We start from the raw sequence: 18364 nt of genomic DNA on the forward strand, positions 1-18364 counted from the left end.
TTGCAGACTTGTTAAACGCTTCAGCGTGACCACATTTAAAAGTGCCAGAGAATATGTAGTGAAACGCAGCCCGGTACACACTGCACGGGGTGTGATAACGGCATTATACAATTGAATTCACCCCTGAACAATTCAGGAAGAGCTAGAAAAATCACAGGAACAGAGATGCATATTTTAATGCTGTTTTCTCCAGCGTAGTTTCTTAAAGCACCTCTGCGCTCTCAGGGAAGCCCATACATTACAGTCCAAAGAGAATATGCTGTTAAAAGCAGCAGCTTAATGAACATAAACAAAACAAGCTGCCTCTGTCAATTGCAGTTAATGAGTATTTGAAAACGCACAAAAACAGGCAGACTGCAGCAAAAACGTTTGCTATCAATCTGTCAATCCTTTTGTTTTCTGTTGCTGTCAATCCTCCCAATTTTGCATGCAGTACACATATTGAATAATATTCAAGCAATAGATTCCTGCATACCATATTGCTAAAAAATTTGAGGTAAAAAATACTTTAAAATTTGATAAGTTATTATCAATTTCGGTTAAATTGTGTTTTTATTCCTAAAATAATCCTGAAAAAAATATGTATTATAATCTCTATAAAAACATCTATTTTAATTAATTAGATTGAAATGAGATTTCTGAGTGCTAAAGCTTAAATAAATAATTAAAACCAAATCTTAGGAAAAACTAAACTGAAGATTATGGAATTTAAAAAAAAATGGCATAAGCTTACAAAAGATTCATTTATTCATTTTGTTTTCGGCTTAGTCCCTTTATTAACCTAGGGTCACCACAGTGGAATGCACTGCCAATTTATCCAGCATATGTTTTATGCAGCGGATGTCCTTCCAGCTGCAAGCCATCACTGGGAAACATCCACACACACATACACTACGGACAATTTAGCTTATCAAATTCACCTGTACCGTATGTCTTTGGACTGTGGTGGAAACCTGAGCACCTGGAGCAAACCCACGCGAACACGGGGAGAACATGCAAACTCCAGACAGAAATGCAACTGACCCAGCAGAGGCTCGAAACAGCGACCTTCTTGCTGTGAGGCGATCGTGCTACCCACTGTGCCACGTGCTTACAAAAGATTTACATTGTAAATAAATACTGCTCCCTTGAACCCTATATTTATGAAAAGGAACACATAATAACTCGTCTTAATGACCAGTCCCTCCAGGATTTAGCGATTTTGCGATGGATGAATTTTTCAAACTCATTTCAAACAGATTTCCCACAAATTTGGGGTCTAGACGCTTTCTATGACATTATCACGACACTGATTCAACCAAAGCAAACACCTTTGCATACATTAATATCGTAGGTGGCAATACACACATTTACAATGGTCTGTAACTCAGCATTTAACCAGCCAAATAAGACACCACATGTTCAATATGAGTAAACATACAAGTCAAATTTACCTACAAATAGCCGCTTGTTAAGTGTGACGTCACGCGAAGTGGCTTCAGGGCCAAAGCGCACTATCAAACTGCATGGGGAGACTCATCAAATGGTAATATTAAATGTTTACAAAGGGCTGTAATACTTTTGAAAATCACGATCGCAATATTTATAATATCAGATGGCCAGAAAGTGATTAATTTTTTATAATTGTTAAAATTTTGGTATTTGTAATGCAGCAAGTTCAGAGACTGTTGTGTACACTATGATTTTATAGTAAATCATTTTAATGTGTGATAGGACGCAAAAGTGTCCATAAATGAATATTTTCTCAATTGAAATAAGTAGCAGGTTGAACCCGGAAACAGTATTCCATACATCACCAATACATAGGGCCAGATGGAATCTGCGGACGTTTTTTGTTATTTCTGCAGAGAATTTTGGTAAAAATCTGTGAATTTCTGCTGAATTATTTTGGGAGTATCATAACTAAAACCTTAATAATTAAAATAATAAAATATATATATATTTTTTACTTTTATTTAATGTTTAAAATGCAAATACAATTAGATTCACTTAATTTGGTAAACAAAGCAAGTCTCTCATATAGTATCTCTTCTAAAAGACAGAAAATATTACTTGATATAAGTGCATTGTACATAAATCAGATGAACATTTTCATATTAGTCAATAATATTACTGTAATTAATTTAAAAACTAAATAAATATAGATTTACACACATTTACTCAAGTTAATAAACAATTAATGATGGGCTAAAAATATATGGAAATCTGCGGAAATTCTTATGTTTATGGTTATACAGTATAGTTAACAAATAGCTACAAGCTATGAAAAAAGAAAGATTCGTGTAAAAAAAAAACTTGTGAGCACTTACATTTTCTTTATTATTTTTATTTGTTTCATTATTTATATGTTTAGAGTTTAATTGTTATTTGGTTACATTTGAAATATTGAAATTAAGCGTTATTTTATATTTTTACAGAACCCAGTGTCTGGGTCTAGGAGTAATAAAAACAAATATGTAATGAAGACTTTTGTCTGTGGTATATATATATATTTTTACAGAAAGATAATGCCGCAAATATTGCAGCAAATTTTAAGAATTAAGAAAGCAGAAAATCTGAAAAAAGTCCAAAGAAATCCTGGAGGAACTGATTGACTTTTGAATGGTTTAAAGTGGATCTAGTTTTAAAGTGGTAAATACAGTATAGTCAAAAAAACCCCCACAAAAATACATTTGAGAAATAATGGGAAAAATTTAATATTTATTTTTGTCTAGAGAACTATACCTGAATTCCCATTCCCTCAGGCACGGTGATCTTCCACACACAGCTCAGGCTGTTCAGGTAGGGCTCAGGATAGCCAGGAGACAGAATAGTGCCTATCCGCTGGGTGAGATTCCCTCCACACGGCACTGCACAAAGATTAAAGCAGAAAACAATGAAAGAAAAGATCGAGAAGGCAAACCAACAAACAACCCACAGCATGAAAAGGCATCCGCCTGTTCAGTCTGACATCATGCGTCACAGTTTCTGAGTCCAAACGCTCTATCAGATGCCAAAAGCTAACAAACAAATGGTACAAATAAATATACTCTCCCAGTGTGCTGTAATGCTATTGAAAATCATTATATTAATATCCATGTCTAATCTCAGATATCAGATAATGAACCATCTTTAATAAATCATTAAAGTATCAGCCTGTAAGTGGCAGGTCCAGAGAATGCAGAGAACACCATGATTTAGTAAAATTTGAACTTTAATGTGGGATATCGCAGTGGTCATAAATGATTATTGAGAGTTTTCTCAATTCAAATGAGTAGAGGCTTAGGCCAGAAAACCATTTTCCTTATTCACAACTTAAAGGTACCCAGAAGTGCCTTAAAATGCACAGTTTTATTTGTTAATAGCAATGCTGTGTCTATCTAAAAATTCCTCAGCTTTAAAATTTAGCATTTATTGTAGTTCAAAGGGGTCACCTGTATATTGGTCTGCTTAGTCTTGCAGTGTTACTATACTAAATCATGTGTCTGTGCTGTAGCAGTATGTGTGATATTAACCTAAAATCAAACTTCATTCTACCTGTGTAAATCCTATTTACATGGTCTAAACCTTTTTACCCTATGCAGTGTAGCACGAGCCATTCACCATATAGAAAACTGTGTCTAACAGATTTAACTTTCAATGTCCTAGTTGCTTATACGCTGACTGTGCAATAAATTCCCCCCCTCAGGGCTGTATATGGGCACAGGGTATTTCAGCGTCCTGGCTTTTAATAGTTCCACCTCTCATTAGCTGGGATTTCATGCTAACAATGAGTGATTTTTTTCAAAGTTAGCAGCAAAACAAACACATTCAATGTAGTTGTGTTTACATAAAGATGTTAGAGCAGCTGACTGTAGTATTGCTAGTAACCAACAGTAAACAAGGCAAGCATAATGGAGACAGCTGGTCATGTGGGTGTTATGTTCACTATGTCAGAGTTTATTCGGCAAATGTATTTCTATCCCATATTTTTCACATTAACCATTTTTTTTTTGCAAATCAATAGATTTTTATTTGAAATTTGGTTTACATCAATTGCAATACTTCAAAACGCGCATTAACACAGAGAGATGGAAACCCAACTCAAAGTCTAAAACCACTTCAAGCTTGAGTAGAAACCTTTATAGAAACCTTTATTTGAAATTTGGCATTTCTATCACTCATTTATTGTGAGATTCTTTAAATTCGACTTTAATACCAGGCGATAGAAACCCAAATTTTTGCCATTTCTATAACTCATTTGTAATGTGATTCTTCAAAATGCTAATTTATTAGAAACCCAGCCACTGTTACAACGCATTAATGTAGAAAGATAGAATTCAGATTAACACCCTGTAAGCAACCATTTATTATTTTCTAATATTTACAATAATTTGGTCAAAAGTTCTGATGAGAAACTAAAGTTCAAGGTGGCATTAAAAAAACAGTTGATCCATTGTGGTGGATCTGAGAAACTGCACACATTTGAATTGTGTTGCTGTTTTGTAGCAAGCTTATAGATAAACTTAAAGAGTTAGTTCAGCCTAAAATTACAATTACTTCATCATTCAGTTCGTCATGTGGTAAACATATATGCATTTCTTTCCTCTGTTTAAGAACATTTGTGAAGAATGCTGGAACCCATCAACTTCCATAGTATGAAAAAAACTAACTACTATCAAGGTTTTGGGCATTTCCAGCTTAGTCTTAGCTGGTCAGGCTAGGAGATGACCAGCTAAAACCAGCTTGACTAGGCAAGCCAGGTTGGGAGCCCAGCTTAAACCAGGCTGGTCAAGCTGGTTGTAGCTGGATTTAGCTGGTCATTTCTCAGCCTGACCAGCTAGACTGGGGTGAAAATGGCTGAAACCAGCCAGGATATGGCCAAAACTTCTCTAAAACCAGTTTGTTCTTTTTTTCAGCAGGGATTGCACAATTTTTCCATGACTTTTCCAAGACTTAAGTAAACTTTCGTGACCTAATGTTTTATGTAATGTCAAAATATTAAGAAAAACGATGTACGTTCAAATTTATTACAGCATATCATAAAACACGCAACAATCTATTTAGTTTAAATGTATTTTTATATGTGTCAAATTTATTTACAATGCTTTCACAGCACACATAAGTCAAAACAGCTAACTTATATTTAAATAAACAGATATTTGTTGAACAAATCTCTATGACTTTCCAAAACTTTGTGGGTTTTTCTGTTTTTCAAAAGGCCAAAGGTCTGTTTTCGGCCGAAACGTTTGTGTTTTGTATCTCCGGAGAATGTGAAATAAAGAAATATAAAGTAAATATTGAACTTTTTATTTATTCATTTATATTCATTCACTATTTCATTTATTTTAGAATTATACTGCTAATGAGAATAACACACCAAAATTAAATACTTCAAGATTGCAGTACATACTTCACAATTTTTTTTCTGTCTTTCCTAAACTTTTCCTGGCCTGGAAAATTCAATGTCATAATTAGATGATTTTCGTTGTTTTCCAAGACCGTACGCACCCTGTACTTTCAAAGTCAGCAACTAGCTTTTTTTTTTCAAAATAACCTTTGTTCAACAGAAGAAAGAACTTCTAATAGGATTTAAACAAGTAAAACAAAGCGAGTAAATGATGGAAAAAAAATGTAATAATAATTGGGTGAACTATCCTTTTAAGACTAACATATTGATACTACTACCAAAAAAAAGCAAAACTTTATTTTTGATATTGGTGGACTTCAACAAGCGTATTTTTATAATCTTCCAGAACAGCAACCTTCCCCCTAGTGCAGCTCCTGTGGTCAAGCATCTGGTGTCCGCAGTGAAGCGCACAGGTAAACATCTGCAAGAGCGCGAATACCTGAGTGATACCTGTGCCAACATCTGCCGCACGTGTATGTGTTTGTGGATGTGTGGCAGCCGGAGGGCATGACTGCTGGCCCGCAGCTGTGTGTCGCTGCTTGTTAGGCACAGGGAGAGTGTGTTGGCGACAGCTCTCTCTCTAGAGGAGCACGAGTCTGTTTGCTCTGTTTCCCCTCAGCAGGAAAACCACCAGAGAAAATGTGAAGCTAACAGTGCTCATCCAAGCAGACATATGGTGGAGGAGGATGGGGATGCGAGTAACCGTGCTACGTTAAAGCAACTGAAAATCCACTAAATGGGAAAAAAAAAAAAAAAAATATATATATATATATATATATATATATATATATATATAGAAAATGTATATAAAATTATGCTGATAGTATAATAATCAATGGAGAGATTTACTATGGAAACATCCAAATGAGGAGACAAGGCTTCAATCGATGGATGTGCCTAAATATATACAAACGCACATATGTCAGTTTGTTACATTCATTCATTCATTTTCTTTTTGGCTTAGTCCCTTTATTAATCTAGGGTCGCCACAGCGGAGTAAACAGCCAACTTTTCCAGCATATGTTTTACATAGCAAATGCCCTTCCAGCTGCAACCCATCACTGGAAAACATCCATACACAATCATTCACACACATACACTATGGACAATTTAGCCTACCCAATTCATCTATGCCACATGTTTTTGGACTTGTAGGGGAAACCGGAGCACCCGGAGGAAACCCACGCGAACACAGGGAGAACATGTAAACTCCAGCCTGGGCTCAAACCATCTTCTTGCTATGAGGCGATTGTGCTACCCACTGCGCCACCATGCTACCCTCAATTTGTTACAACCAGTGTTAATTTTCTTAATATTTTAGTCATTTTATCATCAACATTTTTTTCTCTTTTTTTTCACTGATGGAAACAAGGCAAATCTAAGAAAATAGAGTTTTGAGTGAAAAAAGTATGATTTATATGATAAAATGATAATATGATAAAAATGTATGTTTTATCTTCACTGCTTTATAACATTTAAAGCATGAATTTCAATAAAATGCTATTTTAAACAAATCTTTAAACAAATTTGAACTGAAATAACTTGAAACTAACTTAAAACAAATCTAAATCATCTTATTTCTAATGACATAGCTGGTCTAAAATGATCTGTCAAATCTTTAAAACACATGAATAACTCTAGGTTCTACACAATAACTGCATCAATACCTGTCCACCTGCAGCAAAAACCGAATATATTTAAAATCCATTCACACCCAATGGATCTCACCACCTGTTTAGTGCTCCCCAGTTCATCTGAATTTGAGCCTCCTGGTCATTAATAATAGATGGATAAACTCTGTGAACATCTGGCTCTTGTTGAAATGATTGTGTAGGATGAGAGAAGTGTTACGTCTGCAAAAAAAAAAAAAAAAAATCTCTAGAAATGTATAATGGCTTACCAATGCAGCTTGGCATGCTGCCATTCCACTGGGCCAGAGCGTTGGGTACAGTCAGGCACTCAATGGCACTCGGACCCTCCAGGACGTACCCAGCATTGCATTCGAAGCTCACCACAGCTCCCACCGCAAAGTTATTCCCTGTGCGCCTGCCATGCCTGGGCTCCGGGACTGAGCTGCATTGGGTCGCACTGGTCCTCGGGACAGCTGAGGAAATAACATAGGCCACAATTACAACTCCAATTCTGATTTTGCAAAATGCAATAAAAAATCAGGAACAATATCATAAATAAAGACAAAACTATTAGAATGTTGAAATTAGAATGTTTTATTTTATTTTTTTAATTAAAATATTTTCCAAGTGACATTTAACAGAACAAGATTTTTTTTTTTATATTATTTGTAACATTATTATATATATATATATATATATATTTTCTTCTTCGTCTGATATTTTTTTTTGTTTAAATTAAAAGGTTAATATTATTAACCCCCTTAGGAAATACTTTTTTTTCCTCGATTGGCTACAGAATATATATATATATATATATATATATATATATATATATATATATATATATATATATATATATAAATTAGAAATGAGTTATTACAACTATACACATACAGCACATACAGAATGAATTTTGCATCTGGCACTAATTAAAATGTCTGAAGTGTCCCTATGGTCCTGCGAAGGTCTGTCAAAAGTATCGACTTTATTACAAATCGATACTGAAACAGATACAGATATGACTGTGATTGGCTCTGAAGGTCATCACTTCACACTCCACCGCTGTTCATTAAGCACGAACACAGATACACAAACACCGGTGCATTTGAAAACTGGAAAGGGAAGTGAAAGCATGACCTTCAGAGCCATTCAGCGTCATATATGTGGAGCATATGAACACTATCAGTGGGCAATCAGTGGTGTGTAAGAAAGTGCTCAACAGAGCTTAAAGTTTATTGGGAAACTGGACATTTGTAAAATGTCATAGTCGATTATCGATACTTTTTATAACCCAATCTACATCCATTTTCCAAGAAACAACTTGAAATGTGAACCCATCTGACCCAAGCAAACATTCACTCAGTCGCTTTTGACTATCTTGTTGGGATGGACTAGGCAGAATCACAGCAGAGGACTTACTTAAGGACTTGCTTGAGTAAGAAAGATTATCTTGATGCAGCGGCAGACAGTTTTGTGAAAGTGCTTATCTGATTGTTGTTGTCTATTACATATGGTAATTAGTGAAAGACCTAAATTCTGAGAAATGTGACTTGTTAGACAATTCTGATCTGTTAGACAATTCTCTTATGGCATTTAGTTCATCAAGATTCTTTGGATTAATTCTCAATGCCTCATCCTTCATCTTACCCCAGATATGCTCAATAATGTTCAAGTCTGGTGACTGGGCTGGCCAATCATGGAGCAACCTGACCCTATTTGGTTTCAGGAACTTTGATGTGGAGGCTGAAGTATAAGAAGCAGTGCTATCCTGCTGAATAATTTGCACTCTTCTGTGGTTTGTAATGTAATGGGCAGCACAAATGTCTTGACACCTCAGGCTGTTGATGTTGCCATCCACTCTGCAGATCTCTCACATGCCCCAATACTGAATGTAACTGAACACCAAACTTGACTGATTTTTCTGAGAATCTTGGGTCCATGCAGGTTTCAATGGGTCTTCTGCAGTATTTGTGATGATTAGGATGCAGTTCAACCAGGGCCGGAGTGGGACTCCTTTTCAGCCCTGAGGTTTTAAGCCTTAGACTGGCTCACCTCAGTTCACGACTGACTATTAAAATAAGGTCATTTCCAATTCAGTTTCTAATGACACTATCACGTCTTTTTCAAGGAAACAGCTGCTTTGGAACTGCAAATGTTTTTCATAAACATGAGAACATTAAAGGGTAGCTAAATCTTCAACACTATTCTTCAAAACATCATAATGTCCTTTCCTGCATTATCGGAATAAATATTCTGTGCAAAATATCTTTATAGATATTGTGGTCACACAAAAAAAAAAAAATAAATAAATAAATATTTACACATACATAAGTAACCCAAACAGTATTATATGTCGTAACATTAAAAAATAAAATAAATAAATAAATAATAATAAATTACTCAGGTGAGGTTCGAACTCGGGTCGGCAGCGTCGTTAAGCAACATGCTGACCACTGGCCACAAAGGCTTAATCTTATACTCCCCTTTTTCTGATCAAGTTATGCCAGATTTATTATTGTAGTGGATCATCTAATTGTTAATGAGCAGGTATAATATTCATTAATGTTAATTATTCAAATTCTTATATTCACTAAGGTGCCGCTGTTTGCGGTCGAATTATAGTTACGTCATCATTAACCTGCAGGCTGCATTTTGTCCACGGGGCTGGGTGAAAATAAATAGCAGCAAAATAATGAATAAAAAGAGTGAGGCTGGGGTCAAATAAATAAATAAATGAAAATAGTGCGACTGCTGAGAGTGCAAGCGGCTAGGGACACCGGCCCTCACGGCCAAAAATGGACCAGTCCATCGGGAATTCTCCCAGTCCTCCCGATTACCACTCCGGGTCTGAGTTCAACACATGATTCATTGGAAAAATCGACCTTCTGCCACTTTTCCAAATGATCAACTAGAAGTCAAATTATTATTTATTGCTCTTACAACTGGGATCAACGACAAGACTTTTGTCAGGTAGTGTATATTTTCTTTGCACTTTTGTCAAATAAATAGTAGTAGTAGTAGTAGTAATAATAATAATAATAATAATAATAATAATAATAATAATAATAATAATAATAATAATAATAACAAATATCCCATATTTTTCTGGAATACAGTTGTTGATGAATTTGAATAAAAAGGGACCTTTAGGATGTCACGGCAGCTGCTAAGTAGGAAATGGTTTGCGATTCATTATACATGCAGATTGTAATGACGCAGATTGTTAATGAAACTGGCACTTTAAGTTTGAACCACGGTAGGTACATTGAATACAGCTGGTTCGGATGCCCCAGAACACCACTACTTCTAATACTTTTATAAGATGCTGTACTTTTCCATTAAGGGCACTGTGGGAAGCAAACAGACATATGACTGTAAATCACGAGAGAGCACAGATAATACAATAATGCTGCTTTAGCTCCTAAAAACTATGCTATCTATTATAGAGAAAGATGCGGGCTGTTAAAGCACATTTTAACAGGAGGCCCCACGGCTGCAGAGGAGGTACAGCACATTTACAGCATCGTTTATAATGTGTGTGAGTGTGTCAGAGAGAGAGAGAGAGAGAGAGAAAGAGAGAGAGACCATAGCTGTATTCTGTTAATAATTCAGATAACCGTGTCTCTCTCAATCAAAGCTGACAGATATCACAAAGTGTTTTATTGCAGGCTTGGGCATAATTCAGAATGCAATATTTGGCTCCCTTAAAAACATGAATGTGCATGAAAAGATGCTTAACATACACTGACTGGCCACTTTATTAGGTACACCTTACTAGTACCGGGCTGGACCTCTTTTTTCCTTCAGAACTGCTTTGTGATGTAGATTCAACAAGGTACTGGAAATATTCCTCAGAGATTTTGGCACATATTGACATGAAAGCATCACGCAGTTGCTGCAGATTTATCGGCTGATGTGAATCTCCTGTTCCACCACATCCCAAAGGTCCTCTATTAGATTGAGCTCTGGTGACTATGGAGGCCATTTGAGTACAGTGAACTCATTGTCGTGTTCAAGAAACCAGTCTGAGATGATTCGCATGTGCAAATTGTAGCGTCAGTTTTCTGTTGTTAGCTGACTCGAGTGGCATTCAGTGTGTTTTTCTGCTGCTGTAGCTCATCTGCCTCAAGGTTGGACATGTTGTCCTTTCAGAGATGCTCTTCTGCATAACTCGGTTGAAACGACTGGTTATTTAAGTTACTGTTGCCTTTCTATCAGCTCAAACCAGTCTGGCCATTCTCCTCTGAACTCTGGCATCAACAAGGCATTTGCGTCGACAGAACTGCCTCTCACCAGATATTTTCTATTTTTCGGACCAATCTCTGTAAACCCTAGAGATGGTTGTGCGTGAAAATCCCAGTAGATCAGCAGTTTGTGAAATCCTCAGACTGGCACCAACAACCATGCCACGTTCAAAGTCATTTAAATCACCTTTCTTCCCCATTCTGATGCTCGGTTTGAACTGCAGTAGATCGTTTTGACCATTTCTACATGCTGCCATGCGATTGGCTGATTAGAATTTTTGTGTTAACAAGCAATTGGAAAAGTGTACCTAATAGGAAATAAGATATACTATAACAGTATAATAAAACATAATTAAATGCACAATAATAATAGCCTTTACTTCATCAATTGATATCTAAAATATCTGGAAATATAACTTAATGTTGTATGCTAATATTCAGATTTTGAGTATATTTAAAAACTTCAGTTTATTTCTTTCAACTTTAAAAGACTTGTATTTTTCATAAGGGGGTTATATGTCAAAACATTTATGTATTAATCATATTTTTATTTTCACTGCTACAGCTTATACCAAAACATGACAAATGGAGCTCTTCCAAAGTATTCTATGTAAGTTATTATTAAAACAACATCCAGATACAGGAAGATAAAGCTTGAAATGTGCTGCTTACCTTGGTAGACCAGGTGGAAACCTCTTGAGCTGGACTGACCCTTAGAGGTGAAGCGGATGAGGATCTGGTTGGAGGTGGCTAACGGCAAAGATTCACCTGAAAGTACAAACAAGGTGTCATGACATTTTGGTGACATTCTAAGGCAATGACATTTGATGAGATTGACTTGTTCACAGATGCCATATTTGTTTGAGAGCAGAGGGAGATCATCAATGAAAAATGGTTCCGTATGACTCCGTATGATTATAGATTTGGTCACTCCACATAATATTTGTAATATTTTCTTTTTCACAAGGCTTAAAATTCTAAAAAAAAAAAAATAAATGACCCAATCAAATCCTGAAAAGGGAAACACAAGTTTTAAAGGATCCAACATCTAAAGTACAAACATTTTTGTAACACTCAAATATGAACGCATTCATAAAGTTTGTTGTAGCTTTCAGTTATAATACTTTTACCATAATGAGTGATTTATAAACTAACACATTTTAAAGGTTTGAAGCACAATACCTCCATGCGTAATGGGTTTTCTAGCATATTAATCTTGCACTGTAGCTCATCTTGGAATGACATGACTGCTTCAGGTTTTACTTTAACACGGTTAGGTGTGGGGTAAGGTTTAATGCATGCTATTTTCGAACCTTTTAGCACCAATTTTCAGCCATTTGATTTTCAAACTGTCATGTTACATGAATGAACCAACTTAATAAATTGCTGCCAAGGTCAAGTTTCTGAGAAAATTGAACATGCTTTTCAGCTCCACTCAGTTTGTATCTACTGTGAAAACACACACAGAGGTAGAGTCATATATTCTCTGTATGTACTTTTCACGCACATACGTCGATTTAAGTGGATTTGAATGGGGTTGTCAGTGCAAGCCGGGCTTTCCTTAGTGTGTCTGAAATTGCTGACCCACTGAGATTTTCATGCACAACTAAAGCACTGATTATGTTTGCTTTCTCTCAATGGTTTAGACCAGGGGTGTCCAAACTCGGTCCTGGAGGGCCGGTGTCCTGCAGATTTTAGCTCCAACTTGCCTCAACACACCTGCACGGATGTTTCTAGAAAGCCTAGTAAGTGCTTGATTAGCTAGCCCAGGTGTGTCTGATTGGGTTGGAACTAAACTTTGCAGGACACCAGCACTCCAGGACCGAGCTTGGACATGCATGGTTTAGACTGATGATGGGGTGAAATGGTGTAATTTGGCACACTTTAAGACCAAGTAGCCAGTTTTTGAGCATCATTTAAACACAGCCTACCTGAGTATTGTTTGTAGGTCTGTCTTTTTGCTGCAGATAATTTAATCAAAATATTTGCAAAAGTGACAACATTATACCCTATTCAGAGAGGCCTCCATTTTCTGGTCATTCAATTCAGAGTTGATTCTAAAGTTCTCTTACTGGTGTATAAATCCTTACATAATCTAGCCCCTATAGTTATCTTTCAGAGCTGTTTTTATATATTTTTATACTCCCACTAGAAGATTAAGATCAGAATCTTCTTTTAGTTCCTCCGAGCCTTTTCTGTAGTTGGACCACGATTATGAAAGCTTCGAATGAGATTAAAGTGGCACTTTCCACTTTATACATTTTAAAATCACTTTTAAAAACGTACCTGCTTAATCTGGACATGTAATATTTTACAGTCTTGACTATTATTCTGTTTTTAAATGTTTATCTGATTTTTTCTCTTGGTTTTAATGTTGATGTTTTATTATTATTGTTCTATATGTTGTTGAATTTTAGATACAGCAAATTGATCAGTCTTGTGGCTGTTTTGAAATGTGTTTTTTTTTAAAAAAAGAACTTAATTTATGAGCACAGTGAACCTATTTTGTGATACTTCCAGCAGGATAAAACACCACATCACAAAGCTGAAATCATCTCAAACTGGTTTCCTGAGCATGTCAGTGAGTTCACTGTCCACAAATGCCATCCAAAAATCTCTAGATCTCAATCAAACTGAGCACATGGTATGTGGTGGAACTGGAGATTCTCATCAAGGATGTGCAGCTGACAAATATACGGCAACTGAACTGTGTGATAACATCATATAAATTGGGGCCAACATCTCTGAAGAATGTTTTCAGGATCGTACTCTCTATTTGAAGAAATAACATCTGAAAGCAGACCAAGGTTCAATCTGGTACTAGCAAGTTATATCAACCAAAGTGGCTTGCTCACAATAAAGAAGAAAAGTTCCACATAATACAAAATAATAATATTAATATATACCAGTAAATATACAGTACCATAAACACACTGTTCAGCAGTTTTGTATTGTTTTCTTTTGAAATGTATTGTCAGTCAATAAATATATCAATCAATCAACCAACCAACCAACCAACAAGCCAATCAATCAATCAATCAATCAATCAATCAATCAATCAATCAATCAATCAATCAATCAATCAATCAATCAATCAATCAATCAATCAATCAATCAATCAATCAAAAAAACAACAACCAACCATTCATCCAATCACCAAATAAGCAAATTAACTAATCAATCAACCATCAAATCAATCAACCATCAAATCAATGAAACATCCAATTAACCAACCAACCAATCAATCAATCAATCAATCAATCAACCAACCAATCAACCAAGCAAATTAACCAATCAATCAACCATCAAATCAATCAACCATCTAATCAACCAACCAATCAAGAAATTTTGCCTGGACATTATCTATTGTTGACAGATATATATTTTTTTCATGTTAAACATTGACATAAAAAGGGTAACACTTTAGTATAAGTACCACACATTCCCACTATTAACTTGTGGCTTATTATTATTATAAAATTAAATAAAAATATGTGACCAAAATGTGTACTTGTCAGTCCATTATTAGCATCAGCTGTGAATTATTTACATTTTACATGCTCCCGAGCTCAGATCTATTAATAATCCCGATTTCAAAACTGCAACCGTCTCTGCATTGCTCATCATTAGCATATGTGCCGTCTGTGGCGCGGTGTGTGGGAGCTGAGGCTTTGAATCTACCCAGAGTTCCCTGGGGCACAGTCGAGCTCCACGGGGGGTTTTGTAGAGAGCAGGTTTCGGTGTTGACAAATTTGTGCAATGGCCAGAGAAGATGAAACCGCATAACACTCTCGCCCATGTTGGGATCGACCAACGCTCCTGCTCATGCCTTTGGCTTGCTGGGATGTTATTAGAACAAGTCTCAGTGGGTGGCAGACAGAGTGACAGCTACAGTAATAATCCAGCGGAAAGCTGAGGTGTAGGGAAACCCTGACCACTGATTTATTCGCACCTGCTGTTTGTTCCAATGGACACATTATTCTGCAGTGCTGTGTGGCAACGGTGTTGCACCACAACCACAATTGTGGGAAACCTGCGTGACGACCACAGCGTTACCTGCTGTGTATGTTGTGCAATGTTCAAGGATGTTGTGGAGTGGATTGAGGTGAACTGACACCATCATGTCAACATTGCAAAAGTTTACTCTTCATGGAGGAATACTGTGTAAAATCTGATGACTCAACAAAGGTGGACATGACAATTTTTCTACCTACCAAGTTTTAACAGTGATATGGAGGAGGAAGGGATTTGCTGAAGAACAAAACAATCTCTCAAAAATGCAGTTAGGCCATGTGGGAATATAAATGTATAAAATCTTGTTCCGAATTAACAATAATAACTGAAAAGTTATATTCTTTGATTTTAATTATCTAATTTCATTCAAAAACTAGCAGGCCAAGTGTTGGAGACATTTAACCGGATCTCAACGATGGTGCCTTTGTTATTGTGAAACCATTTAGGCCAAAGAAACTGTTTTGTTGATAAACTTCATTTCATTCAGTGTCTGAACATGATCTGGAACTATCCACCACACAGTTCTGTCCAAACAGCTTCCAAAAGATGATTTTCATCATAGGTGCCCTTTAATAATGGATACATAACACTGATCACAGGTCATATTAACGTTATGTAATGTTACATAAAAAAGGAATTCTAATTAAATAGTTCTTTTGAAGTTCCTATTAATCAAACAATCCCTAGTAAAGACAACATTGATAATGCAGAAATGATTTCAGATTTGCATATTAGCAAGTTGATCTCTAAAAGATAATACATTTAAATACACATATATACATTTAAATACACACACATATATATATATATATATATTTTTTTTTTTTTTTCAATTATTATTATTATAATTTTTAATAAATGCAGTATAATACACTGCCAACTTCGTAATTGCATTCAATAATACTCAAAATTATAAAATAAATACTGCATGTAAAAAGTTAATTAGAAATCAAACCTTTTTTTTTACTCTGAGGTGAAAGAAAACAGAAACATTAGGAAAACATTGCAGATTCTTGGACTTCTTGTTTCTAAGGGAGAACAGAATCCTAGTCTATTGTTTAAAAGAAGTTTCCAACAGTTAATTCACAGAGGACTCCAAGTTCACTCAAAATTTGCTTTTCGCTAGTGCAGATTATTCATTCCCGATGCATGATTTTCTACAGAAAAGTCGAGAAACATCCATCAAACCTGACAACTGAGCTTACAACAATGGTGACAAGCAGCAACACTTGTTTCCCGTCTTTCTGCAGCACCCAAAAGATAATAGAATATCTTGCAGTTTGCTGCGGCCTAGTATCAATCTTGACTATTCCCTGCTCGCTATTCACGCTCCAAAGTGCGCATTATTTCCAGCAGCCCGCAAGCACACTCCACCGATTTCACACCAGCATCTGAAGTTAAAAAGCGCATCTCAGATAGCACATACGCTCTGAGCGGTTCACCTTCCTTGAGCGCGTATGCTAATCGCGGGTGTTTGAATGGTGTGAAGGGTGAAGAAAAAATAGAAATGTACACAGCTCATCTGCGTTGTCATGGGACAGTCAAAAGCAAAAAGAGCCAGTGGGAAAACTGACCACATTAAACGAAACTCCATTAAGCCCAAATAAAAGCTTTCAGCCTCGGCGTCTCATTGGAGATCTATTTAGCTAGTCTGTTTTAGCTTATTTGATTCTGTTTTCTTTTCTGTTTTAAGGAAGAGAGCCCTATTTACTGAATCCCACTGAAATCTGTTTGTTAGACTGTATGAGTCATCAAGCTTGTTATGTGAATATCTGCGTTTTATTCTCCCGAGCACATCATTACCGCTTGCGTACATCTTTGTATGTTCTGATAATTATGAACTCGGGAGATTGTACACAAGTACTGAGGCAAACTTCATCATTTAAAGCAGAAGTGTGTCACTTTTTTGCAGTGCTTAAAGAGATACTTCACTTTGTTTTTGGAAATAGGCCCCTGGAGTTACACAGTTGAGTTGTTTCACTTTTAAATCAATTCAGCTGATCTCCAGGTCAGATATGAACACTTTTAGCTTAGCTTAGCATAAATCATTGAATCTGATTAGATCATTAGAATCTCACAAGAAAAAAAAGTTTTGGATATTTTCCAATTTGAAGCTTGACTCTTCTGTAGTTACATCGTGTACTAAGACTGATGGAAAATTAAAAGTTGCTATTTTTTAGGTCGATATGGCTGGAAAGTTCATAATATTGTCCCTGCTTCAGCCATGGTACAGCAGCAAATATCCTTGATTTATTACTACAGAATGAAAATATAATGTAGTAGAGCCATACTGACCTAGAAAATAGTCACTTTTCATATTCATTCACACTTCGTACATTATGTAAGTATGATCAAGCTTTAAATAGAACATTTTCGAGTGAGATACTAATGGCCTAATCTGATTAAATTATTTATGCTAAGCTAAGCTAAAAGTGCTCTTACAAGACCCAGATATTAGCTAAATCAATTCAAAAACGGTAAAACTCAACTGTTTAACATCTAAGGGAACGTGACTACGGTATGTCCAAAAAAAAAGTGGACTGTTCCTTTAATATTCCGACATTAGATGTGTGCAAAAGTATTTATCTGAATGACTAGTGATTAAATTGAATCTTTTCAAACTAGTCTGCCAATTAATCAAGCAAGAGTACATACCAGGTCCTTTTTCTCACTTCCGTTTGTTTGACCATTTCAACCAGACCAACACCGAAACATTCAACCAATAGTGTTGATCAACCCATCAGGTACAGGATGTCTACTTGACGTCAGATTGACGCTGTACTCAAATGTCATGGGACATTGCATTTTGATTTAAAATGAATGTCGGGTTGACGACAGAACCCAACGTCAGACCTACTGTATTGTGGTAACTTTCCAACGCAACCTAAAAACAACAAAATATCAATGTCTAATGATGTTACAGCTTGACATTGTGTGGATGTTACCAATATGACGTCTATAGCCGTTGGATTTTGGTTGTCATACCTAACAAATAAATGTCAGTATTTGACGTCAATATGACGTTGGTTTAAGATGTTGGCTCGACATTGGATTTTGGCCACTTTCCAACACAACCTAAAATTAACCAAAATATCAATATCCTTTCA

The 18364-nt window shown here is 36.0% G+C and overlaps 1 protein-coding gene across 1 annotated transcript in view; it reads right to left on the reverse strand.

Moving 5' to 3' along the window:
* The window catches only part of csmd2 (CUB and Sushi multiple domains 2), a 543350-nt gene that overhangs the window by 147855 nt on the left and 377131 nt on the right, over positions 1-18364 (reverse strand). Inside the window, exons 34-36 of the mRNA XM_056479194.1 lie at positions 11916-12011; positions 7269-7472; positions 2725-2849 (exon numbers count right to left, since the gene is read on the reverse strand). Of these exons, the coding sequence (XP_056335169.1) occupies positions 2725-2849; positions 7269-7472; positions 11916-12011 (425 nt within the window). The remainder of the gene's footprint in view (positions 1-2724; positions 2850-7268; positions 7473-11915; positions 12012-18364) is intronic.

Source organism: Danio aesculapii, chromosome 19 (assembly GCF_903798145.1).
Source record: "Danio aesculapii chromosome 19, fDanAes4.1, whole genome shotgun sequence".
Classification (NCBI taxonomy): Eukaryota; Metazoa; Chordata; class Actinopteri; order Cypriniformes; family Danionidae; genus Danio; species Danio aesculapii.